Source organism: Apium graveolens, chromosome 2 (assembly GCF_009905375.1).
Source record: "Apium graveolens cultivar Ventura chromosome 2, ASM990537v1, whole genome shotgun sequence".
Classification (NCBI taxonomy): Eukaryota; Viridiplantae; Streptophyta; class Magnoliopsida; order Apiales; family Apiaceae; genus Apium; species Apium graveolens.
This window is the reverse complement of record NC_133648.1, coordinates 280,451,178-280,476,985: the sequence shown is the minus strand read 5'-3', so window position 1 is coordinate 280,476,985 and position 25,808 is coordinate 280,451,178. Positions and strand designations below refer to the sequence as shown.

The 25,808-nt window shown below is 36.3% G+C and overlaps 2 protein-coding genes across 3 annotated transcripts; one reads left to right on the top strand and one right to left on the bottom strand.

Moving 5' to 3' along the window:
• Positions 1–308: 308 nt before the first annotated feature.
• Positions 309–1,156, top strand: LOC141701372 (uncharacterized). The gene is made up of 2 exons (XM_074505039.1): positions 309–396; positions 438–1,156. Exons 1-2 carry the CDS (start codon positions 309–311, stop codon positions 1,154–1,156), a joined length of 807 nt encoding a protein of 268 aa, XP_074361140.1.
• Positions 1,157–8,187: 7,031 nt separating this feature from the next.
• Positions 8,188–24,209, bottom strand: LOC141708533 (protein HUA2-LIKE 2-like). 2 transcript variants are annotated; one of them, XM_074512201.1, is made up of 12 exons: positions 23,740–24,209; positions 23,034–23,110; positions 16,655–18,742; positions 15,900–16,497; positions 11,020–11,128; positions 10,800–10,912; positions 10,527–10,711; positions 9,882–10,356; positions 9,201–9,762; positions 8,929–9,105; positions 8,753–8,808; positions 8,188–8,670 (listed from the first exon to the last, which is right to left on the bottom strand). In XM_074512201.1, exons 1-11 carry the CDS (start codon positions 23,860–23,862, stop codon positions 8,777–8,779), a joined length of 4,539 nt encoding a protein of 1,512 aa, XP_074368302.1. In that variant the 5' UTR covers positions 23,863–24,209; the 3' UTR covers positions 8,188–8,670; positions 8,753–8,776. The 2 variants fall into 2 exon arrangements, with proteins under 2 accessions (XP_074368302.1, XP_074368303.1); XM_074512202.1 differs by having other exon boundaries at positions 8,753–8,802.
• Between the last annotated feature and the right edge of the window lie 1,599 nt (positions 24,210–25,808).

Here is a 25,808-nt window from a genome sequence, read left to right as displayed (position 1 = left end):
AGTCGGGCTGTTAGAGATTACGATAAGTCTGGTGCTGATATCTCGGGCAAATCAAAATTTGTGATTAGTAATGAGATTGGCAAGGAGGGAATTTCAAATGCTAGTGGGCTAATTAGACTAGACACTAAGGAGAATTATGGGCTTAAATTTGAAGAAAGAAAAAGACAAAGGAGCGAGGCCCAAGACAAAATAATGCAACTAGAACAGAATGATAACACCAACACGGACTCCACTCTTTCTGGAAAGGATTGTTTGGAGACCTCTTCATCTTTATTGGCTAAGCTTGCTAAGTAAGCTAGCCAGCAGCAATGAGTTGCATAAGTTGGAACTGTCGAGGACTTGGGAACCCTCGTACAATTCGAGCACTTAATGATCTTTTGAAGGATCATAATCCCGGTTTAAAATTGAAACTATTTCTTTCGCTAATAAAATTGAAGAGCTTCGAGTTCATTTTGGTTTTGATTCTTGTTTTTTAGTTGATAAGGTAGGTAGAAGTGGGGGTCTTGCAGTATTGTTGAAGCGTTCTATGCAGTGTGAGATAACAGGTTATTCTAATCATCATATTGATGCTCTTTTTTTGGAAAATGGTCATGCTTCTTGGCGATTAACCTGTTTTTATGGGTACCCTGAGCGTACTAGGCGTCGAAATTCTTGGGATTTAATTCGTAATTTGGCCAATATTTCTTCCCTACCGTGGTGCATATGGGGGGATTTTAATGATCTTTTGCTTGCTTCAGACAAGAAAGGGTTTATTCATCATCCCCAGTTTATGTTAGATGGTTTTGGGAGGGCCATAGAAGATTGTCAATTGTCTGAGCTCAGCATGAGTGGAGGAAAGTTCACATGGGAAAAGAGTAGGGGTTATAATGCTTGGGTGAGGGAAAAGTTGGATCGTGGCTTTGCAAATTCGAGTTGGTGGAATAAGTTCCCTATGTATAGTTTTAAATTGTCGCATACATCGGTGTCCGATCATGAGCCTATTTTACTGGAGCTTTTGAAGGCTGATATCTCGAAGAAAACGTTTCGGTTCAGGTTTGAAAACATGTGGCTGAGGGATCCAAATTTTGTTAAGGAAGTCACTGATGTGTGGAAAACTATTCCTATATTACATCTACTTCCCAAACTTTTTGAGGTCTCTTCGTTCATGGCTCGTTAGGGAAGGTCATTTTTTCATAAATTTATAGAGAAGGTTAAGGAGCATAAGGCTGTTATGAATACAGTGGTGGACTGTTGTGACAAAAATAGTGTGAAGTTATATTTGGATGAAAAGGAGAAACTGAATACTCTGTTATTGCAAGAGGAGACTTATTGGAAGCAAAGAGCAAAGTTGTTTTGGCTTCAAGAAGGTGATGATAACACAAGATTTTTTCACTCCTCTGCTTCTGCAAGGAAGAAAATGAATAGGGTTAATTTTTTGATTAATGATGCTGGAATTAGAGTGGAGGATCAGGTGGGAATGTGTGAAGTTGTTAGGGATTATTTTACGTCACTGTTCACAGGGGAGGTTAATACTGTGGACTCGCATGAACTAAATGGTCACAGAATTGTGTTTGAAGAATAAAACAACAGATTAGTGGAAGATTTTTCTTTTGAAGAGTTTACAGTGGTGATCAAACAGATGCACCCTGATAAGGCCTCAGGACCTGATGGTCTCAACCCTGCGTTTTTTTAGAAATTCTGGTCGATCATGGGTCAAGAGGTGTTTAGTTTTTGTAAGGTATGGCTTCGTACTACAAACTTTCCCAATGAACTTAACTTTAAAAATGTTGTTCTAATTCTGAAGAAAGATAATGCCTCATGTCTTAAAGATCTCAGACCTATTGCTCTTTGTAACGTACTCTATAAAATCCTTGCGAAAGTATTATCTAATAGAATGAAGGAAGTTTTTCCTTTTATCATCTCTGAAAACCAGTCAGCGTTTGTTAAGAACAGAGGTATAACAGATAATGTGTTGGTTGTATTCCAAATTCTTCATCATATGAGCTGTAAAAAGCGTGGTGAGGAAGGTGAGGTCGCCCTTAAGCTAGATATTATCAAGGCCTATGACAGGGTTAGTTGGTCTTTTCTTAAGCAGCGAATGAGAATCATGGGTTTTTGTGAGATATGGATTGACTGGATGATGTTGTGTGTGAAGACAGTGACGTATAACTTCTGTTTTAATGACTCTATCATTGGCCCTATTATTCCGAAGAAAGGGTTAAGACAGGGGGATCCTCTTTCTCCCTATCTATTTTTGCTTTGCGTTGAAGGCTTGTCAAATGCTCTTGATGTTGCTTCAGATGCTAGGGAGATTAAAGGGTGCAAAGTAAGTCCAACAGCTCCAGTTGTATCTCATCTCTTGTTTGCAGATGACTCGTTTTTATTTTCCAAGCAACTACTGAAGAGACCACCATCATTAAACGTTTGCTTGTGAATTATGAGAGATGTTCAGGGCAGTCAGTAAATTTCCAGAAATCGGGGGTTTATTTTATTGCGAATGTAAGGCGTGATAAGCAAAGGGAGTTGTCTTCAATTCTGGGTGTTTATAGCGACCTATCAAACACAAGATATCTTGGGCTGCCTTCTTTGGTGGGTAAGTCTAAAAAACGGGTGTTTAGCTTTCTAAAGGATAAAGCTACCAAACGCATTCAAGGGTGGAAAGTGAAGCCTATCTCTCAAGCAGGCAAGACAGTGCTAATAAGGAATGTGGCTCAAGCTATCCCGTCTTATAGCATGTCGTGTTTCTTGATTCCAAAAACGCTATGTCAAGAGTTGGAGCGGATGTTTAGTAATTATTGGTGGAGATCTGGTAGGAGTAATGACCAAAAAGGAGTTAATTGGCTTGCGTGGAGTGGAATGAGCACTGCAAAGAGCAAAGGGGGGTTGGGTTTCCGGAATTTATATGGTTTCAATATTGCCCTGTTGGGCAAACATATATGGAACTTTCTTTATAACCCTAACTCTTTGGTGGATAGATTATTCAAAGCGAAATACTTTCCCAGCTCGAATGTTCTGAAGGCTGGCAAATGGAGTGGTTCTAGCTTTGTTTGGCATAGTATTTGGACTGCGAAGGAGGAGTTGTGTAATGGGTTCAGGTGGGTCTTAGGGAATGACAAGGATATAGTTGCTACTAAGGATCCATGGCTTAGGAAGAAATCTGATTTTCGTGTCGAGAATAGTGCAGTTTACGATGGGAGAGATGAAACTATTTCGAGTCTTTTTATTCCAAATGAAAAGCAGTGGAATGTAAGGTTGATCAAAGATCGTTTTGTGAAGGAAGACGCAGATGTGATTCTGGCTGTTCCCATCCCTCAGCGTGAGGTTATGGATAGAGTGGCTTGGATAGACTCACCCAATGGAATTTATAGTGCAAAGTCTGGTTACCGGTTCTGGTATAACTTGAAGTTCAGAACTAATGCAGTGCCTCAGAGTGTTGGCTGGAAGAAGGTATGGCATCTGAGAATTCCTAATAAGATAAAGGTGTTTATTTGGAAATTTCTTCGAAATGTTGTTCCTACACGTAAGAGGTTAAGTGAAAGAGGCATCAGAATTGGTATCACTTGTCCAATATGCTTATCGGATATAGAGCATATGACACATCTCTTTTTTGAGTGTGAGTTTGCTCGTGGCTGTTGGGAGCATGCTAATTTAGTTTATGATTGGAGTGAAGTAGAGTATGCCCATGATTGGTTGCTCTCCAAGGTTAGTTCTGCACCTATGGAAGAAGTAAGTAAAATTTGTGTTGTCTTGTGGGGAGTTTGGCATTGGCGTAACAAGAAGGTATGGGATGCAAAATCAGTGTCCTCTGCGTTTGCTATGGACAGCAGTTTTAGTATACAACGGGAATGGCTTGAAGCCAAGGGGATTCAGGTGGTTGTCTCTTCTCATACCAGTAGAGTAAAGCACCAGGAGGTTCATAAATGGAAATGTCCAGATCCAGGCACCATTAAGATCAACATGGATGCTTCTATATTTCAAAATGCTCAGTTATTTACAGTGGGTATGGTGATGAGGAATTACTTGGGTGAGTTTCTAGCAGGTAAGAATTTGTGTCTTCCTATGGCCGACTCCGTTTTCGAGGCTGAAGCATTAGGGGTTCGCGAAGCCTTATCATGGATCAAGGACCAACAGCTTCATGGAACTAAAGTGTTCGTAGAGTCGGACTCATTGCTCACGACCAAAGCAATTGAATGTGATAAAGTGATCTGTTTAGAGGTGGGTGAGGTAATAGAGGAGTGCAAACAAGCTCTCCAGAATTTGTCTACAGTGTTAGTCTGTTTTATCCGGAAGAATGCTAACAGGGTAGCTCATAAAATTGCTAGAATCCCTTGTTTAGTCAATTCCCAAAATGTTTTCACGTCTCCTCCTACGTGCTTGTTGGAGCCTCTTATGTTTGATCTTTTGAGTTGAATGCATATTTTATTTGATTTCAAAAAAAAAGACACGTTAACGTTTACCTTAATGACATATCACATTACACAATCCATTTTTGTAAATAGTATAATCGTATATTTGCATAATGGGACTGGTTCAATCAGTGTCGTATAGCTTCCTCCAAAATGGTACTATATTTGGTGATGTTTTGCCGAGCAGAGGGATTCGTCAAGGCGACCCCATATCACCTTATATATATTATGTGTGCAGAGGGGTTAAGTTCTATGATACGGCGTAATGAAGCAGCTGGATTACTTCATGGATGTACTATAGCGAGGGGTGCGCCGGTTATCTCCCATCTTTTATTTGCAGACAACTGTTATTTCTTTTTCAGAGCAGTTGGACCTGAAGCTAATGTTAATGAAAATTAAAGTCCAGGAAAATACTTGGGGATGCCTATGACTATAGGAAGAAGAAAAAATGCAACTTTCTCGTTTTTGGTAGAACGGGTGGAACAAAAGCTTCAAGGATGGCAGAATCAAACTATATCTAAGGCAGGAAAAGTGACTGTGTTGAAGATGACAGCCCAGGCTGTACCAAATTTTTGGATGAGTATGTTCCTAATACCGCCGGAGGTATGTGATGGAATTGAAAAAAGAATGAATTCTTTCTGGTGGGGGAATGGAAATTCAAACAAGGGAATTAAATGGATGTCGTGGGACAGGTTATGTGATGTTAAAACAGATGGTGGATTGGGTTTTAAAAAATTAAGGAGCTTTAACGTTGCAATGCTTGCAAAACAAGCATGGAGGATTATCAACAATGTAAACCCACTGGTGACGAGTCTAATGCGTGCACGTTACTTCCCCAAGACAGATTATCTAAATGCTGTCATGGGCTTAAATCCGAGTTATGTTTGGCGAAGTCTGATGGAAGCTCAAGAAGTACTTCGACAAGGGTGCAGACTTAGAATAGGCAATGGTATGCGTACGAAAATATGGAAAGTGCCATGGCTTCCTGACTCTGGAAACGGTTATCTCACAACTGATATGCCGGATGAATTAAGAAGAGGTGGCACTGTTTATAACTTGTTTGCTGAGAATCGTTGTAGTTGGGATAAGGAGGTCCTGAATGATTTGTTTAATGAGAGAGATAAAATGCTTATACGACAGGTCCCATTATGGGGTAGGAGAAAGGAGGACAAGTGGTTTTGGCATCTCGAAGATAACGGAGACTTCACGGTAAAAAGTTGTTATAGGAGTTTACGAGGGGTGAATGCATGCCCAGACAGAATATTCTGGAGGCGATTATGGAGCTTAAAAGTGCGTGGCAAAGTCATTAATTTGTTATGGCGTGTATGTCGGAGTCGCTTGTCTACGGCGACTGCTTTAGCAATAAAGAATATTAACATCAATACAGTGTGCTCATGGTGTCAAAGATATGCAGAGGATGACTTACATGTGTTGTTCCATTGCTGTTTTGCTCAGGAAGTGTGGGAAAATGCAGGACTCCAAAAACTAGTTAATGTCAAGCCAAATGATACCGTAATGAATGTCTTGCAAAGGATCTTCCGAACAGGGACTGAGGAGCAAGTTGTGATGGTGGGATTATTGTGTTGGAATTTATGGCATAGAAAAAATAACTGGGTCTGGAACAGTGTACGCATGTCGACATTTGGGGTTAAGGCTAAGGCGTATAGTATGTTGGTTGATTGGAACACGGCAATGGCAGAAAAGAAACAAGTAAAAGAGACGCAAACAACTGGAAGCCGAACCTGGACCAAGCCTCCTACAGGGTGGTTAAAAATTAATACGGATGCAGCTTGTGTTCCGGGATCAGATCAAGTGGGAGTAGGCTGTGTTATTCGAAATGATAGGGGAGAATTTATTGGAGCTGGAAGTAGTATAGTGCAAGGAAGAATGCAGCCAAAAGAAGCAGAGGCTATGTGGTTGAAGGAAGCCTTAATGTGGATAAAGACCTGGAGACACAGTAAATGTATATTTGAATGTGACGCAAAGCTTGTGGTAGATGCAATTACTGGAGGTCGAGGCAACACTTATTTTCATATAATTATTGAAGATTGTATTGATATCCTAAAACACTTTGAAGAAGTGTTAGTTATGTTTGTGTATAGATCTGTGAATATTGTAGCACATCTTCTAGCGAAGGCTGCATATTCTACGTCAGGTCCAACGGAGTGGTTAACAAATGCTCCGGAGTTTATTCTGTGTAATCTTGAGAATAATATTTGTTAATGCAAGTACGTTTTTATCAAAAAAATTTGAATTTGGTCTAATAAATAAATAAGAGAACTCTAATTAATTTAAATTTTATTTTATAGGGTTAAATGTTTTTTTGGGTTGCCAAATAATATTTTTAGGAAAGACAAAATTTCTATTTATATAAATATATAAATAAAATATATATATATATATATATTTTAAAAAAAATCAAATAATAGAAGTTCCTATATTATGACCAGTATTCCAGAAATCGCTAGGCGTGACAGGGCGGTGAGGGTACCTTCGAGAGATTAATCGGCAAGTCGGAGATTAATCGGACCGATTAATCGGAACATTAATCGGAAGAATATAAATATTATTTTAAATTTTTATAATTATATAATGATCAACATGTCAAATATTTGTTTGAAAAAAGAAATTAGAATGGTATTAAACAATATCTACACATTTGACATGCGTTATGTACTAATTATTGAATTTACAATATTAACTATATTTTAATTCACACTTTTAAATTAATTATAATATGTTATTTTTATATTTTAAGTGAGAAAATAAATATATTAGATTACTTGTTACTTCTTACCAATACTTTATATTATAAATTGACATGATATTGTGTGAAATTATGAAATTAATGATTTAAAATTATAAAAACGTAAAAAAAAAATATTTTTTAATTATTTTCCGCCTAGACCGCCTAGGACCGATTTTTGACCGCCTAGCCCGCCTAATCCCGATTTTTTGAAAAATCGCCTAAATCACCGCCTAGGTCCGAGTCGGGCGTTTTACCACCGCCTAACGCCTACAGCCACCACTAGACCGATTTTTAGAACACTGATTATGACAAACCTAAGGGTAATGGCTATCTCCAGCCCTTGTATAGTCTCATCCTTGCAAACTTATCAGATACAAGTCTTTTTTCATACCCAATTACATAAATTTGTGAACAATACATCTTAACTCTAGTAATTTTTTAATTGTACAGTACTTGCACAATCTAGTTATGTTGTATATTACATGATCAACCTATCAATTTGGGTTGAAAAAACAACATTTATACTCAAATTAATTGTACAAGATACTTGGATTGAGCATGAAACTAAATATTTGAAGTAAAAGATAAACGAGTTCACGGTAAAAAGTATACACCTATGCCACTCCCTTCATTTAAAACAATAGTCCAATATAAAAAAATCACGCATATATTTAATATTCATTACATATTTTTATTCAGGTCAATATTTTTTACACCTGTAAAATATAAACTAGATAATTTATGTAAAAGTTAAATTGATTTTCGAAATATAAGATAGTTTATTAGGTATCTTAAAAATTAAAAACTTACTTTGAAATTTGAAATGAACAACTAATTTGAAACGATCTTTTTTTTTCCGGTGAAAAGTGAACTTCTAATCTTCAGATCATTTGTAGATCATAATTGTAGACGATTTGTAATATAAATTATTAAAATTGAAATATTTGAAGCTTGTAGTCTTAAAAGATATTATTGAAACCATGCTTACATCAGAGTTGACTATGCACTTCACTGGCAAACATAACACAAAAAAACAGTAATATACACAAGAACTTAACATCAACCCAAGGATTTTTTTTTATCTCCAGCTTCAACATTCTTGCCAACTGTGCAAGAGCGGGAAATCGATTTCACAATGTACAGAAGTATTGTAAATACTTTACAATGATTAATACACTTAATAAGGTCTAATGAATGAAAAAAGATGCACCAGCTTCAAAACTAATGGACCACATCCCGGGGGATATCCTATCACTACATATATATTAAATATATTTATGAAAATTCTATTTCCTTGAATCTAACAATATTATTAAATTTGAACTAAAATTGCAACATAAAGTTACAGCTTTGCCTCTCTATTCGGGGGAGTTGTAAGAAAGATGGCAAAGAACATATGTACAGTCAAACATTAGTTGCTAATTCTTGAGTGCCATTCCATCCCGGAAATTGTTCATCGAATTTTCTCAATGTAACACCCACAAATTATCTTGAACTATTAAACAGCCGCACGATCTAGGTCAAAATTGGTAATTCCTGTTATACATCCCATAACTTGAATCAAAACATTAAGCAGTTGAAAACATCGCAAGGAACTTTAACAATCCTGAAAACATACCTCGAACTGTCACACTAATATTTGTCATCTAGGTCGCCAGTAGTTGGGACCTGAAACTCCGAAAAACAATACTCTATGTCAGCAACCCTGACCTTGTTGAAACATCTAAATCAATTTCAAGACAAAATAATGATGGTAAACAGAATTCCATGGATTTATGAGATAAAGTAACAGACCTCTACTTGCCACAGGAATAGGACCATCCAAGGATGGTCTACGAGGCATAACTTCTCTATGATGCATAGGCCTGGGTGGGAAAGGCCAACCATGATTTGTAGCAGGCGGCTCACGCAACGGTCCACCATAGCGACCTTGTGCATATGTAAGCCTACCACTATCACGATAGCTTGGACCTAGGCGGAAGCACAAAAAGCAAATTAATAAGAGACAGCAAATCTACACCCTAAACATATAAAATCTATTTAATCAACATTAATTTGTTGTGTACCAGAAAAAGAAGGCTCTGAATGCCTCCAATTATCACCAGCATCATGCGGTGCTGCTTCAAATCTATCATTGTCACTGTAAAAGTTACCTCTATCTCTATTATGCGCAAAATGGGACCTGGTGTGATAGGATTGGGGGGGAATCTCCCTCCTTTGTGTTCGCTGATCCGCATGCACATACGAAAACTGATTTGACGGAGCAGGATGAGGTGGCCTCAAGTGAAATGCCTTTTGAGAAACAGCCCCATCTAACTGTGGAACACTATTCATGGACTGAGTTGGTGGATGAGAGGCAGGTAGACCGTCAGGTACCTGTGGCCTTATTAAATGAAATGCCTTGCTATGCGAGACAGCACCATTTACTTGTGGAACACTATTGGGTGGCTGAATAGGTAGATGGAGAGGCAAACTGCTAAAAGAGTCATTTTTAGCACATTCAGGTATCTGAACCGACATCCGACAGTTTCCATTATCAGGAGCATTATACGAAGATGCATCTGGAATTATTGGATCAATTGTTGGTGCAGCTGAACGTACAGCAAATTGTTGTTTATCATCATTTGTCTGCAGTAGCAAGCAAGAAAAGGCAGAAAATTAAATTACGTGTTAATCCATTACTAGACACTATAAAACAAACAATGAGACCACCTCGGTAGAAAAGTAAAAAAAGGCTGCATACTTACATATAACTTTGAATCCAGAACGTTAGTAACTGAATTGGGCAATGCAGACAATGGAGGTGGTGGTGGTGGTGGTGGCAGGGGCGGAGGGGGAGGAGGTGGAGGTGGTGGAGGCGACATCGGCAGAGGAGGAGAGGAGGCTGGTACAGCCTTGGGCTTTGGAGGGAGGTTTACAGCTGGAAGGTTTTGTTCGATTCGGTGATCTGAGACCTCTGCATTGCGAACTCGACCATTGCTGGTGCTACCCAACTCAGCTTCACAAGAGGGTGCAACATCTTCCATTTCTAGTTCACCGTCAACAGCTTCCAATATGTGACTACGCTTCTCACTGACAGCTATTTTGGTATCTCCTCCAGGGCTATTTGTATTATGTTCAGGAGTAACAGCCTCGAAACTCTCCCCATCAGAATCACATCCTTCATCTTCATCTTTCAGCATAGGAGGCATCCGAAAACCAGGAAGCTGAAAACATGAGTTGCTGTAGCAATAAAAGGAGACTTAATACTCCGAAAGACATTTCAAAGTTCAGAATAACATACATGTACGACACCCATAATATTATTCAACAATATATACATGGGACAAAAATTAGAATAATATTAGTAACTCTTATATATGCATAATAAAAAAAATGAGAAGAGGCCACACCTTCCATACTCATCAACCATCCCTTCAACTTCTCTAAGAGGATCATCAAAAGCCCTCTCATTTCTTTCGACACGGCGACAAAGGGGGTCACCGGAAGCAGGATTATTGGCAGAATCAAGATCTCGAATATGACGACGGATTACCAACTCTGGAAGGACCCTTCTTTCCTGCCAAAGCTTCAATACCTAGCCAGAAATTACGAGTCAGAAACATTAAATTTGTAAATATAGCAACAGCTTCAACAAAGCTGCAAGATAACTCTCAAGCAGAAACCTTTAAGCACTGTCTGCGGTTTTCCCGACCATTACTCCCGGGAGGAGCAGCAGCTAATAACAGGCGTGGTAGCTGTGCTTGAACTTTAGAAGGATACACTCCACCAACTTCACCTGGAAAACAAAAAATCACGATGGTAAAAGTGTGATAGTGTACCGAGTACTGACCAATAAAGTGAACTTCAGAAAGCTCTCGGTACAGATTATAAAATGTGACTTGCCTTTCAGGCCTCGACAGCACTGCGTAATAGAATCCACAAGAAAAAACAAGTCTACTCTTCTGGGTAAACTAGGTTCCTTCTCCAGATGCCGAGCAAGTATGTCAATCACCTATATCATGAAGGTATTATTAATCACAAGCATGGCAGAAAATATCAGCAGAGTGACAAGTACAACTCCGAAACTTACAGAACCTGTACAAAAAATGGTGCAACAGGTTTTTTAATGCCGAGTTCGAATGAATATCCAAAAGATAATTATTAAAATAAAAAATATTCTGAGTGTACAACAGACTTTTTATTGCCGAGTTCGAATGAATATCCAACGATAATTATTGAACAAAAATAATCTGAGTACGTATCCTAATATTATATATCTAACGACATTCACACATAAGTTTTTAACACGAAAGAGCTATAACCTATATCTCTAATACCCTCTATGTTGAGAAACAAAAAATATGATAAAATATATGTAAAACGGCCTTTTTCAGGCGCCTTACAGTGTCCACAAAAAAATTTAGAATGAAAGTCATTTTTTTTGGGATGAGTACCAGCAAGTAGATATAGTTAAGTGGGGGTTTTCATCATTCGGAACTTCTGTTACTTCTATGTCTTAGCATCAGGAACTCTTGTAGTACTAATACCAGTTAGATCTTAATTGTGTATTCTCCTTCTGGAGATAATTCACTGCTTGACCAAGTCCAACAACTTCCTTATATAAGCTCTTAAGTCCAATTATAGGAAATTTGGTACAAAATGACACTCAAACAGTGTCTTAGAGGTTCTCTAAATCACTAATACATGACCTTCATTTCTAATTTTTAAAGAACTACTAGTACTCCCTCATATCACTTTTATCTATAAAAAAATTATTTCTCTCCCTTCTTTTTACTTTTTTCTCTCTCTTACTCCTCAATCTTTTCAAATTTATTAATATAATAATGATAAGGAATGAGAATAGGGATCATTGTTGGAGCTGAAATTCAAAATCATATCTAAATTGCTAAGAGTCAATATTTTATATTATTTATAAGGAGGCTACTAGCACACTGTTGGACTTGCTCAGTTCATAAATCCATAATCCTAGACATCGTCCTATATCAAGAACGCCGAAATTTCTGGTACTTCTTCAATTTACATATTTTTCAACTACCAGATTTTCTAGCCTCACCATACATTGAAGAATTTGTCTCAACCCGAAAAATAATTTAACTCAAAATCAATAATGCACAATTACGAAACCGGCCTTTATATATGAATATGATAACGTAAACAAAGTTTTCTGATTTAATTAAAACTCTAGAAGGTGATATTTATGTCATGAACTTCCCAAGTCTAAAATATTGGTCAACCTAAGTTAAGGAACACGATAAAGCATCAAAGTTTGTTATATGATTGGCATATAGAACAAACACATGTTAAAAATGTGGCATCTCCTTTGAAAATAGAGTCTTAGAACGAGAAGCATAACATGTGTTACAAATTGGAAGCCATAGATGTCTAGTAGTACGGCATAAAAGTTAGAGAGACAAGACATCACCCACAAAAATCATATAACTTGACAAACAAAAATGCTTCTTTTGAAAAAAAAATGTTTTTGATTATCAAGAGCTAGAAGAGTGTGATAGTTTCTAGAATAATTTTGGTACATGTATTTACATTTTCTATATTCAATGTATTGACCTGCATATTATATCCTTATCCTTATATATATTAAGCGTAAGAGACTTCTTATCCAAAACTTTGATCATGTACCGCCAAAACAATCTCAACCTTTGATATGATATTATTAAAAATAGATGATTACGATTATGTTTTAATAGAATCAGTTTATTATTAATACAATCATAAATAGAAAACGATTACATTGTTCTACTATTATTCACACCAATTTCTCGTAATACAATCCTTAGATAGAATATGATTAGAGATTTAACCAATCATAAATATGAAAAGAATATGTTGTTCTAATACTGTTCAAACAACAAAGTATGATACAATGATAGTACATATAATATGATTAGATATTCTAATATATATATATAACTGTAATTCAATTGAACAATCGGTATATTTCTCAATATCTGGACATTTGTTGAAACTATATTACAACAAACTATCAAAAATAAAAAAAAAAATCAGAAATAACAATATACATGTACATCAAAAAAAAAATTAGAAAAAATTAACGTTAAAAAACCGAGAATCGCAGGCTATAAGCAAGTAATCCCTAAAGAATGTTCTAGCAAGTCACTTGGAGTCTACGTAGATACTTCAGTAGAGCCTTATATAATGTCTTGTATCAAGTCATTTATATATCAAGCAATACAGGTTAAATACAAAAAACTTGTTCTCCTAAATAGAGTTTTGTGTGAGTTGAGCGAGTTCCTTTATTCCAACACAGTAATATCTAAAGCCAAAGGTTCTACTTAGGCTTGTGTTTATTTAAGAAAAGAAGATCATGGCGAGGAGAATGTCTCAGTGGCAAATGCCAAAATTCACTAAAGATAACTATGAGAATTGGTGCATTCTCAATCCTTGGAGCAAATGATTTGTTGGATGTTGTCCAGAAAGAAGTAAATATACACGACGAACCGAAGGGATGATGGACAAAAGATGGCCAACAAAGTGAAGAAAAATCAAAACGACAAAAAGTTGTAAGAGACAAGAAATTTAAGAGACTGTGGAAGACGATAAACTTTTATGACAAATGAAATGGTAAATACTAGAATTGTCAAAAGTTATGTTATAATGCACCTTACATGAAAAATTAAATCTTGATCTTGAGCCCATTTATGGTGAAAGGCTACACAATTATTTTGAAACATGAATTTATTAAGAGATTCTTGTGATAATTAAATTGCTAAACTACCTAAGACCAAGAATCTTATGTTCATTTAAGAAAATTAAAAAATATGTAGCAAAAAGCTTAAAGGCCCGTGTTGACCTACAATGAAAATCAAAAGAGCAACTAAGTCCTACATGTAGTTCATCTTAACTTTATGCTTAACTGTACTTATTCCAATTCTTACTATGACTAACTTCTTTAGTTGGTAAGAGTTTTACCATAATACCACCACATGTATGAACTCATACCCCCAAAGGGTTGGAAAAATATAGAGGTTTTCGGCAGACTAAGGTCAACTTGACTCAAGCGATGAGAATGTAATATCACAGGCGTTAAAACAAAAAGGTTTTAAACTTCAGCGGGATAGGCTCAGCCTCAACCAGAAGTGCAAAATGATTAAATGGTATCACACTCCTCAAAACAGCGATCCTGCCTACAGCAATCCGCTGGGGACTAATACATATAATAATATGGTTGTCACGGCGCTAAGTCGAGGCGAGTCGATGGACCTCCGGTCGTGGCTAGTCATAGACTAGTCGACCAAAAAAATATAAATATAATTAAATATAATATAATATAATATATTCATATATATATATATATATATTATAATTTAGGCTTCTAAATTTCAAGTTTCCAACATCTACCAAAATATTGTATTTCAAGTCCTTATATTTCATATCCAAGGATGAGGATTTGTTACAACTTTGTTATTTATTACTTACAGTTTAAACTAAGTCTGACAGCTAAAGTGATGAAAAACTTAAAATTACTTACATACACGAATATATGTACATATACACAAAAATTCGTGTATATATAAATACATATATAATATATGTGTACCGTTATAAGGTTACATCATATATACTTATACTACTGTACATATATGTGTATATATACAAATGAAAAAGAAGAAGAAGCTTACTGTAAATTAGGGTTGAAGAAAGTCTGGAAAGTGGAAAAGGTCTGAAGAGCATCTGTTTGGGCTAGGTCGCGGTGTTTCTATCATTAAATTAGAAATTAGGGCTGAATTTTCCGTTAAAATGGTTTTCAACAAGGTTTCAATTGGATTTGGGTCTTTAAAATGATTTAGTCGATGACCTAGAACAAATAGTCGACCGGACTAGTCGCCCGAAATATCCAATTTTCTCCAGTCGACTTCTCATTCTCGACTGCTCGACTAGTCACTAGTCGAGCGCCGTGACAACCATGACAGACAACAGATGGAATACATCAACACAATACAGGCACGACTTCAACAAATGCTAATACTCTTCCCCAACCCAACACTGACATCATTAACCCAACACTGACATCATTGAGAAGGCACTAACAGATAAGATAAATGTAAATTCAACGATAAATTAGTCCAGAATTTTTTTCACTTGGGTAGCTCATTCGCATGTATTTAAAATCATCACAAAATTAAGAAGTCGATTAGTCCAGAAGTTTCTGTGAATAAGAAACACACAACACCCTTGGTATGACAAGACTAAAGTTTAAATTTGCTCATGTAGCATTTTTATTAAGCTATTTGGTATTTAACAATACATGAGATTACAGTTCTTCAAATATAGCATCTCGCACAGCATTTTTTGATGGAAATTCACACAAGTAACGAGGGGGTTAATCAGAGAGCCATTACGATACTTCAGAGCTAAAAACAGAAAAAATGGCAAGGGACATTTCATTTCCAATTCATTTATCTGGTAACAAGTATAAGATGGTTCACCGCATATTTATGAATATTTATTAGTGAACGCATTCAAATGGAACTAAAATAGAAAAAGCAAATTCCTGTGTTCCTAACATAACAAACACCAGGATCGGTATATACTGGTAGACAGTGTAGAAGAAAAATATTCATGGTTCACTAACTGGACACAAATCCTACAAGAAAAAATAAAGGCTCCAACGGGCAATTTCTCAATATAACATAGAAAAGATAAAAGAATTAACAAGTCCAACCAAATAGCTATCTGCATGAAGTAAATCCTGTTTTTTTATCAAAACAATGCTATTAACATACCTCAGAAGCAACACCGAGTTTGCCACATTCGATAGCGATTCGTGTCGCTCGACCAATGCTATCTTTTGTCCTTGTCAGCAATCCAAGATTTTCTTCGAAGGATTTAAGGGTAGCATTGGCTTCTATTTTACCATTTTGTTTTCCAACATGTTTTATTTTCTCATGCGGCAAGTGTACATCAAGACTACAAAAACCATCTTTTGTCCTTGTCGGCAATCCAAGATTGTCTTCGAAGGATGTAAGAGCAGCACTGGCTTCTTCTTTACTATTTTGTTTCCCAGCATGTTTTAGCTTCTCAGGCGGCAAGGGTACATCAAGATCACAACAGCCATCATTTTTAAGAAGTAAAATGTTATCTGATGCGGACATGTTACAAGCTGAAACATGTGAAGGTGCTTGGGTAGTCGAGACTAACCCACCAGTCAGAGACGAAGATGAGCAGATACCCGGGACTTTTTTGTGACTCAAATTATCTTCAGAATGAGAAGTAGAACGAAGCAGATGTGGAAGATCCTGCAAGGAAGTAGTCCTTGCCTCTATGTTTGGAGATTGGATGACTTTCAAATCCTTTACTGTCGGATTTTCTTTCACCACAAGCCTACAGAAGAGAGAAACGTAAGCAATACTTGGAATGATAAAAATAAATATATAAAGCAGGAAACAAATAACAATGAAAACTATATAATAGACATGTCAGCAGTTAAGAACTCTTATTATCTGATTTTAGAATGACATAGATATACAGCCCAACTTACATTTCAGTGCCCTCGTTATCTCTATCGATATCAAGCCTCAAAAAGTTGGTGGTTTGACATTTATCCTGTAAATTGCACAACGACGAATCTTTATCTTCCTGCGGCAAACAATTAATAACCTCTGTATTGTTTATAACAGAATCTGAGCTTCTTGTAGCTAGCCTTGCATGATCACCTTCTTCAAACGCTTTTTCCAGACCAATCTGCTTGTTATCAGCAGAAGACTGCAGGAAATCCTCTTGCTTACCTTCATTGCTAATCGCTTTTATGTCCAAGCTAGCTCTTAGAGGTGTTGGCCTTTGAGGCATCACCACAGGTTCAGGAATATTCCTACTCAACGATGATACATCAATATCCTTACAATCCGAAGAGTTGACAGCCTCTACAGGAAGTCCAGTAGCACAGGGTATAGGTTTTTGGCCGTTGTTACTTGATGGAATATCAGATTTTACAACTTCAACATACGGCACATGAGACTCGTCAACTGTGGAAAGAATTGTATTAGTAGAGCACCCCAAGATGGTCTCTTGAGTACCATTTTTGCAAGAAGGGACTACATTCCGCAACATAGTTTCACCCTCTAATTTGTTACTAGGAGACAAGTTGGAGCAATTCTTCATGGGTGGGAAACAAGACGCATTCATAAATGTTTTCATGGATGATGGTGACCCAAAAGTGTCTTTAACCTCTTCAGCAACATTAGCTGACATTGCTTCTAATGCACGGTGAATGCGCTTTGATGGAGGTAAAGCAGCTTCACCATCTACTGAACTACCAAATGATTTCTTGACTTCCCAAGGTGCTGGCTTATTGACAGGAAATTTGTTAATTCTCAACGGATTATCCAACTCCTGCATAGCAACAGATAGATTTTTGTCAACGGGACTATCTTCCTCCAAATTCGAGGATGCATTCAGCCGCACCATCTGACCATCTGAAACTTCAGAAGATTTCTCCTCCGGCTGGATAAAGGAATCTGGCTGGCCAAAAGTTGGTCTACCCATTCGAACCCTGGCTCTTTTGAGTAATGGCAGATGCTCATCTCCGTCGTCATTGATGTACTTCTCATTTAGGTTTTTATCATCACTTGTTACACTCCGACTCTGACTAGGTCTATGCTCTTCAATCTCTGATTCTGGCTCCTTCTCCAGTCTACCAATAGGTTCATTAGCACCACTGTTTGTTCGTTTTCTGCTTGGATTTCGTTTTTTCTTAATAATAACAGCACTGGAATGGAAATCAAGCCTTTGATTTATGTGGGTATCTCCCTGGGAACATTCGACAACAGCATCCGTTTGCAGTAGTCCATAACCAGACTCCACAGTGCTCCCCTCATTGAAACTAAAAGTATCAGAGTCTGCTGTTCCAGTTTCGGAATCTTTTTCTTCAGGATTTCCACTTGAAAGAAAAGCAGGTGAATCCACATCATTCACTTCGGAAATTTCTGGTGACTTCCTGATACGCTTGCTCCTTCTACATGATGCATCCCGCAACTCATACCTCTCTACAATCCCCGCAGTTTTTCTTAGGTTTCTAGATGGCAATCTGAAGTTCCGAAGTTTGCGGGTATCTACCCTGGTTGAACTTCTTGACCTTCGAGCAGACGGCACTCTTTTCTCTATAATAAAGTTATGTGCTTGCGTGACTCCATTTTTTTTCCTTACATACGTTGTCGGCTGAGACATTTCTTTAGCAATAGTATCAACTGCAGGATCCTCAAATGAAGCCTCTTCATTATGGAAAGGGTCTTGTGTTGTTCCCACTGGAGACCCTTCAACTGGATAATCTTCACACTTGACTTTGGTAGAATCTGTACTTTCATGAGATGCTCCATTTGTTGCTTTAGGAGCCTCATCCTTCATAGCAGAGTCAGCCAAAGATTCTTCAGAATTGCCACCATTTCTCACAATGATATCATTAGTTGAGAGTGCATTTGTATTTTGGTCTTCATTTTTTAACTTCTCGAAACTGTCAATGATCTCCCGTACTGCCCGAACAAAATCAGCACCTTTACCATGACGCTTTCCTAAAAGATTTTCTTTCTTTTCTTCCGTGAAGGCTTCAACATCAGCTGGATTACAGAATGCACTGTACATAAAAAAAAAGATAATTATATTTAAAGTAAGAAAAACAGATCAGCAGTTGTAACATGATAATTAAACACACTTGTAAAAGAAGTTACATTTAAAGAAACGCTACGAGGACACTATATAATATGTCCATGATCACAAATAGACTTTTTTCGTTAAATTTTCATAAAAGATGTCTCCAACCTATTATTTTGATCAACATATTTCATGTAATCAGTAATCACAGAACCTTAGCATACCTACATAGCATACCTACAAGTCTTTTATAGGAAAACAAATTAATGTAAATCTACACATGTATCAATTATACTGAGGTAAGCTAAGCCTTTTTGCTATCAGCTGCAAGAACATGTTATGGGTGTCTTGGTATTTTCCAAACACTCTGGCTATGTTTTCAATGACTACAATCCTTCAACTATATATGATTTGTACTATTGTCGCGGCGGTCAATTAGTAATCGACTAGTCGTTTTGAGAAATTCGACTAGAGAGCTTGACTTGCGAATTGTCGACTAGTCGGTTGACTTGGTCGACTTATCGACTAGTCGGTCGACTTGGTTGACTACTTGCTCGACTAATTGGTCGACTAATGCAAAATCCAATTAAAAATTCAAACGATTTTTTTTTCTAAAAATCTACTCAACATTAGCAACAATCAACATGCAAATTTCAACTTATATATATTTATGTGGGTGTTTTTATTTATGTATAGTCAGCTTATCGATGTGAGCATAAGAAAGGAAATATAATATGTGTGTGTGTTTAATAAATCTATTTTCTGATTGATATATATGAGTATATATATGAGTATAGGATGTTAGACTTTTGTTGTGGAAAACCATGTATATAGATATGTATTTATACATATATATATATATAATTTAATTATTATTAATATTTTGACTCGCCGACAAGCTGGACCTCCATCGTCTCGACTCGACTTCTCGACATGACAACCATGATGATTTGTACTCGTTTTATCACATTTAAGATAATTACAGTAACAAGTTACTAAATTTCCAAATCATTTTTGGTGATTATGTATTAAGATCTCTCACAAAGTATTCTAATGCCATGGAAATGATCTAAAAAGTTGATTAAAACCTCATGAATGGGATACTTGTCCTTCAAATCTATAGTAGATAAACAAAAATTACGGGGAATTATAATACCATAAATAAAACGTAGCTTAAAGGTGCAACGATGTACACACAGAAGTCTGCAAAATTTCAGTATGAAGGATTCACAAAAACTTGTTATCATCCACTATCAATCAGCAAGTCAGCATTGGTCATAATACCAGATCCAAAAATAGACTACAAAGAAGAGGTAGCAGTAAAAGATACAATCATCTTGGAAATATATTCCGTTTTTTGGTTTAAACTAAATACCATAATCTTCATGGATATCGGTTAAAAACACAAAGTGACTACGACATGCATTGAACACAAATTGTTCTCAAAACTAAGTAGCTAAAAATGTTCCCAAAATTTTGTGAACCGACTCCTTGTGTGTCTAAACACGTGTTAATCCTGATGCATACAATGTAACCAACTGTACACTTGTCCAGCACACCCTAAACAGAGAGTCACTGTCTGAAAATTGTCCATGCTCTACAGGCAACATTTTCAGGTAATTAATTGCCTGCATACATAATTGACATTTTGTCTCCTTTTGGGATTGTGCAGAATAATCACGTTTTAAGTACACAATGCCATATCACTTCCAAAAATGAAAGCAATCAGTTGATTTTCTCATGCGTCAATTGAGGTAAATTACAGGAAGTAACTAAGAAGTTAGTCACATACCAAAACACGTAATTTCAGGACTTATTACAGTAAACCTTTAAAATTCAAAATGATAGGATCAAACAGCTTCAATAATACAAATGCAACTTGACAAAATTCAGAGGGACGAAAAAGAATAAAAAAAAATATCTTCCTTCCCCTTTCCCAATAATTGATTCTAGTAGGGTATCTGGATGGTAAAAATGGGATCTTACTCAAATGCTTAGGCCGCCTTTACTACAAACTTACTTTCTATATATTGCCTAACCAGATAGTTCACAATCACGCCAGTACAGCAAGCAATTCCGAAAGGGTTACAAATGTAATTTTGTTTTTGCAAAATGTGACATTTGAAACATTGATTTAAACCCCAACAAATATTCAGACAAGGAATGTAGAGATACTACAAAAACTCCACACCTAAAAGAATATAAATTAAACTAAAAACAGATCATAACAAAGGATGCATTAAAACTTGTGGCATCCATTACTGTTAAATTACATGGTACAAACTCAAAGCAAACACATTTACGTTTTTACATAGATGAGGGTTTCTTAATGTAATAATGAATATTAAAGTAACTTAATATTCTATAATATCATCTGCAAAAACAGAGGTGTTATGTACCCTGGGGAATAAGCATTGGTCCAAAGTTATTACCATTGAAAATGAGATCACCACTCACTGATCTTATCCCATCGACCTAGAAGAGTAAGATGGCATCTGACAGAAAAGTAGTGTGCAAATGGAGTAGTGCATGAATCAAAGATAAATTGCTTGGTTCTTAATTTTTTTGCCAATTATAAGACTAATTAAAAATATCTGTTTGAACAGTATATAGCCTTCCTTATCTTGTACACTCATTCAAATAATTGGACATGTCCTCTGTCCAAAATAATATACATACCCCCAGAATGCATGTATCACTATGAAAATTATGGTGGTGGAGAATGGTCACTATGTCAAACAACTGTGCCCAAGGCCCAACATACATTGAATTAATTTCCTTTTATTAGTGCAACGACATAAAAATAAAATATTCAATCTGCAAGGGTCATCGACTCATCGCCCAGAGATTCCCAGTTAAGTCATGAGTTTCTAAAGAAAAAGCTGTTTACTAAATGACAAAGCATCCGGACATAACTTACAGAATATTCAAAAGTAACAATCTGATAAATAACAATGGAGCTAGACATATTAAACTCAAATAAACTGGCTTGGAATGAACCTAAAGACTTTCAAATTACAGTTAATCTCAAGTTCTCAACACAGATTATCAGAAGTACAATGTTAGCTTTAAATTCAAATGACTAAAGACCTGCATATAGAGCTACACCAATGCGGTAGTCATGTTTCCATGTACAGAAGCCCAAATTAGTTAGAATGATACTTAATCCAAAATCTAGGACAGCCAGTTTTTGCTTCCCACCATTCAGTACTAAAACTGAGAGAAAATAGTCAACTACATAATCATGTTAAAAACGAAAGAACAGACAAATCTTCACATAAATAAGAGATCCAGAATTCCAGAGATAGAGGTGTTAAACTGCCAATGCCCTTGTTAGCATTAAAATTTGATAAACAAAATCGTGTTAGTTAAAAAGAGCTAGTTATCTTACAAATTTAAGGGACAACAACAGAGCTTCCGGCCAACAGAAATGTATCCTGGTTATGAACTCCCAATAGACTTCCACTGGTCCTTTCAAGCCGAAGAAATGACAATGTGCTACTACATAATGGTAACCTAATTTTTGTGTCTAAGATGAAAAACTTTCTCATCAGTGGCAACCACTATCATGAGAAAATAACTTATGTATGTGCTCATAAACTTTCCAAATAATTTGTGAGGAAGCACACCTGACACATCTAGCAGTGTTCTTCAAGGATGAAACTTTACAAAAAAGTCCAGAAAATGCTTAAAAACTTGTTTGATATCTTTACCAACATTTGTCATTCTCAGGACAAGCACCCCACATTCTAAATAGTCATCTTATACTCCCGTAATACGATTTATGTATCTCATAGTCTAATTAATATTATATAATTACCAATAGGTACCTCCCAAAGTGAAAAAGTTTGCACTATCAATGTGGCAACTCTTTTAGGTGACAATAAAATTTAAGCTTCACGTACATTCAATGGGTCCACAACACAAGCAGATATTCGCGTATATAACAACTCGTTAATAAGTTAAAAGACACTGTTTATCAGAGTAACTTGTGTGCATAATGAGTATGCAAGATTCAGACTGAGATTGAGGTTATGAAATATTCCAACTTGTAAACTCAACTACCTTGATCATTCATTGGCAGGCACAATTGATTCATTTTAACATAATCATTTTGGAAAAGGAAATCCAATGTTTTATGTTTGGTTAATATATTTAATCCAAGCTAGGCACATAATTTACCCTTTAGGATAATCAACACTTACTTAGACCTAGTGATAAAGCTAACTTAAGAATAAAAAACAAGTAGTGCAGGGATTGCCAGGATAACTTACACTTGTTCTGTGCCAAAGAAACATACAAATACTTTCTTCATGTCCACTTGAAACCCCCACTTTTCCGGCTCACTTACCTGACAATGACAAACAGGCAAAACTAGTTAATATCTTTCATTTCTTTTATTCATACAATTAATAAACTCATGTACCTGAAGCACATACACTTAGTCTGCCTACGTTGTACTGTAGCATCTACATCTACTCTTCTTTTACTCATGTATATGACATATGCCATTTAGTTTACTCATGTTATTTAATAGCATCTATATACACCCTTCTCAAGTCCATTATTGGCAAACGAAAAAAAAATGCCAGATTGCTAAAAACTTTTATCCATTTACAATACAGTTTCAAATTCTCTAGTCAGTACTCTACCCACTCAAATATTCCCATTTATTATGAAAAACACAATTTTAAGCCACACAAACATAACTTTCCGCCCAACACAAAGTTAACTCCTACCAAACAATCGACTAAACATACCATCAATAAAAACACCAATTAAAACATTCCTCCCACCAGATCCATTAATTTCAAACAAATTCCAACCCCTAAAACCACCTTCTACCTCCAAAATTTAATTTCTCTCACCCGTAAAATCGAAAACTCTAACCAATTCACAACCTAATTACTCAAACCACACAATCAAAACTAAAGCTTGCAACTTTACATACACAAACACAATAACAAATTAAACACATACCGTAGCAGGCCAAGCCGGAAATCCTTTAACCTTGGCGAGAACAAGATCGCCGACCTTCCACTGCTTCCGCGCCGCGGAAGCAATCGCCGCTTTACTGGCACCTTTTCTCCGACTCGGCGCCATCCAACAACAATTAATTAAGTCAAATTAAACTCATATACACAAAAAAACACAAATTAAACGCCTTTTATATAGGCGTTTATTGAAACCGCCTATTTTATCGAATCGAAAACACTCGAATCACACCGAAACGACAATTCATGAAGAAAAGATCAAATCAAAAAAAGAATAGGCATCACATGACTTGATTTGAGAAAAGGCCTAATTTTTATAAGTGAAAGAAGGTGTAAAAACCCTAATTTGCATAAAAGAGATGGATAGAGAATAGGTAAAATGTGTGAGAGAGAGTGTTTGTGTGTGGGAAGAGAGCAGATATGAATTGGGTTTGTTTGGCTGGTGGTTGCTATTATGCGCTATGGGTGACTAGGTTAAGCTTTTAGTTTTTCGGAGAATGAAAATCTGGGCCTTAGATTTGATGATTTGGAGTAGTAGTACGTGAGATGGGCTTTCAAGTACATTCATTATGTTGTATGTGGTAGTTGGGCCACTTCGAAAGTAGCCCATTGATATTCGATAAATCTATCTATTTTATTTTAATAATAACTAGGAAATAAACGCGTGCTGCGAGGCGGCCGCGGTTTAATGTTTATTATAAAAAGAATATAAATTTATTTTTTAATCAATTATTATTATATCTTAATGAGCACTAGTATAGGCTCCTCCAAATTTTGTACTAGAAAGGATATCATGGTAAATATACATAAGGCCCATTTTTTGAAATTTGACCAATGAGTTGACACATTTTCCTAAACATACTATATCTTATACTATTTAGCCCAGATCCATGGATTATCCAATAGTTACATGTGTTTTAAAATAAATAAAATATCGATAAATCAATACTAAGGAGATCAAACCTATTATTAAAATGTATTTGTTATTATACCACATCAATCATATATCCACAATCCGCATTAAGAAAAAAATCAAAATCAGATACTTCATCTTCTTCGTTGTTACAGGAAATATCCATCAAACTCAACATTTGTTCTTCATCATTGTCTCTTATCGAATTTGTATTGTTGATCTAATATCTATCATGCATTGTTGTACATATTGTTGTTAATAGTTTAACAAAATCTAAGTATTTTTATAGGAAATAATTTGAACCATATCAGAAACTATGAAATATAAATAAATAGTTGAATTTATAATATGCTTATATTTACAAATTTGAGTGCATTGTGTGACGACACTTACTAATTCTCCGTCAGAAGTTGCGTAAGGTGTAATTAATGATTGAAATTTCTAGTAGCTTGCATCCTTCTTTAATACACAAACCTTTTATATCCGAGTTCATATTATGAGAATTTTTTCAGGACATTGTTATGCCCAAATTTTGTTACAAGAATCAATCGGGTCAAAGTCGGGTCAATTGGATGAAATTGAGGTAAAGATATGACAATAAGAATTAGCGTTTGCCCCCTCTCCCAAAAGGAGAGGGTGCGCCCTCATTGAATAGTAAATTAATATCATCCTAAACATTAGGGCTCGCCCTAAAGATAACAAGACAAAGAAGGCTTCCTGTGAAGTTAGGGCGCGCCCTATGTATCAAGGAACCACCCATTTTGTATGAAGGATAAGGCGCGCCTTTAGAGGGAAAGTCTTAGTTTCCCTGAAAAGTCAGGACATGCCCTCAATTGATAAACAGAGAAGGATATGATCAATTTTTTGGGGTTGGCACCAACACATGAAAGTATTAGGGCGCGCCCTCATTGGAAAGATTGACTTGGAAGGAGATTTCAACATGTTGCTTGAACTAATTCTTCGGGTGCTTCTAGAGGATAGGAAGACGATGGTTGATTATTACTAACGTATTTTCTGCAGGTACTCTATTGAAGAACTCTTTCATGTAATGCAACCATAGGAAGGCGGTGCCCATGGTCAGAGACCTCCATGGGTATGCCTGGATGGAAGGCCTCCTCCTGTAGTCAATGAGTGTCCTCATC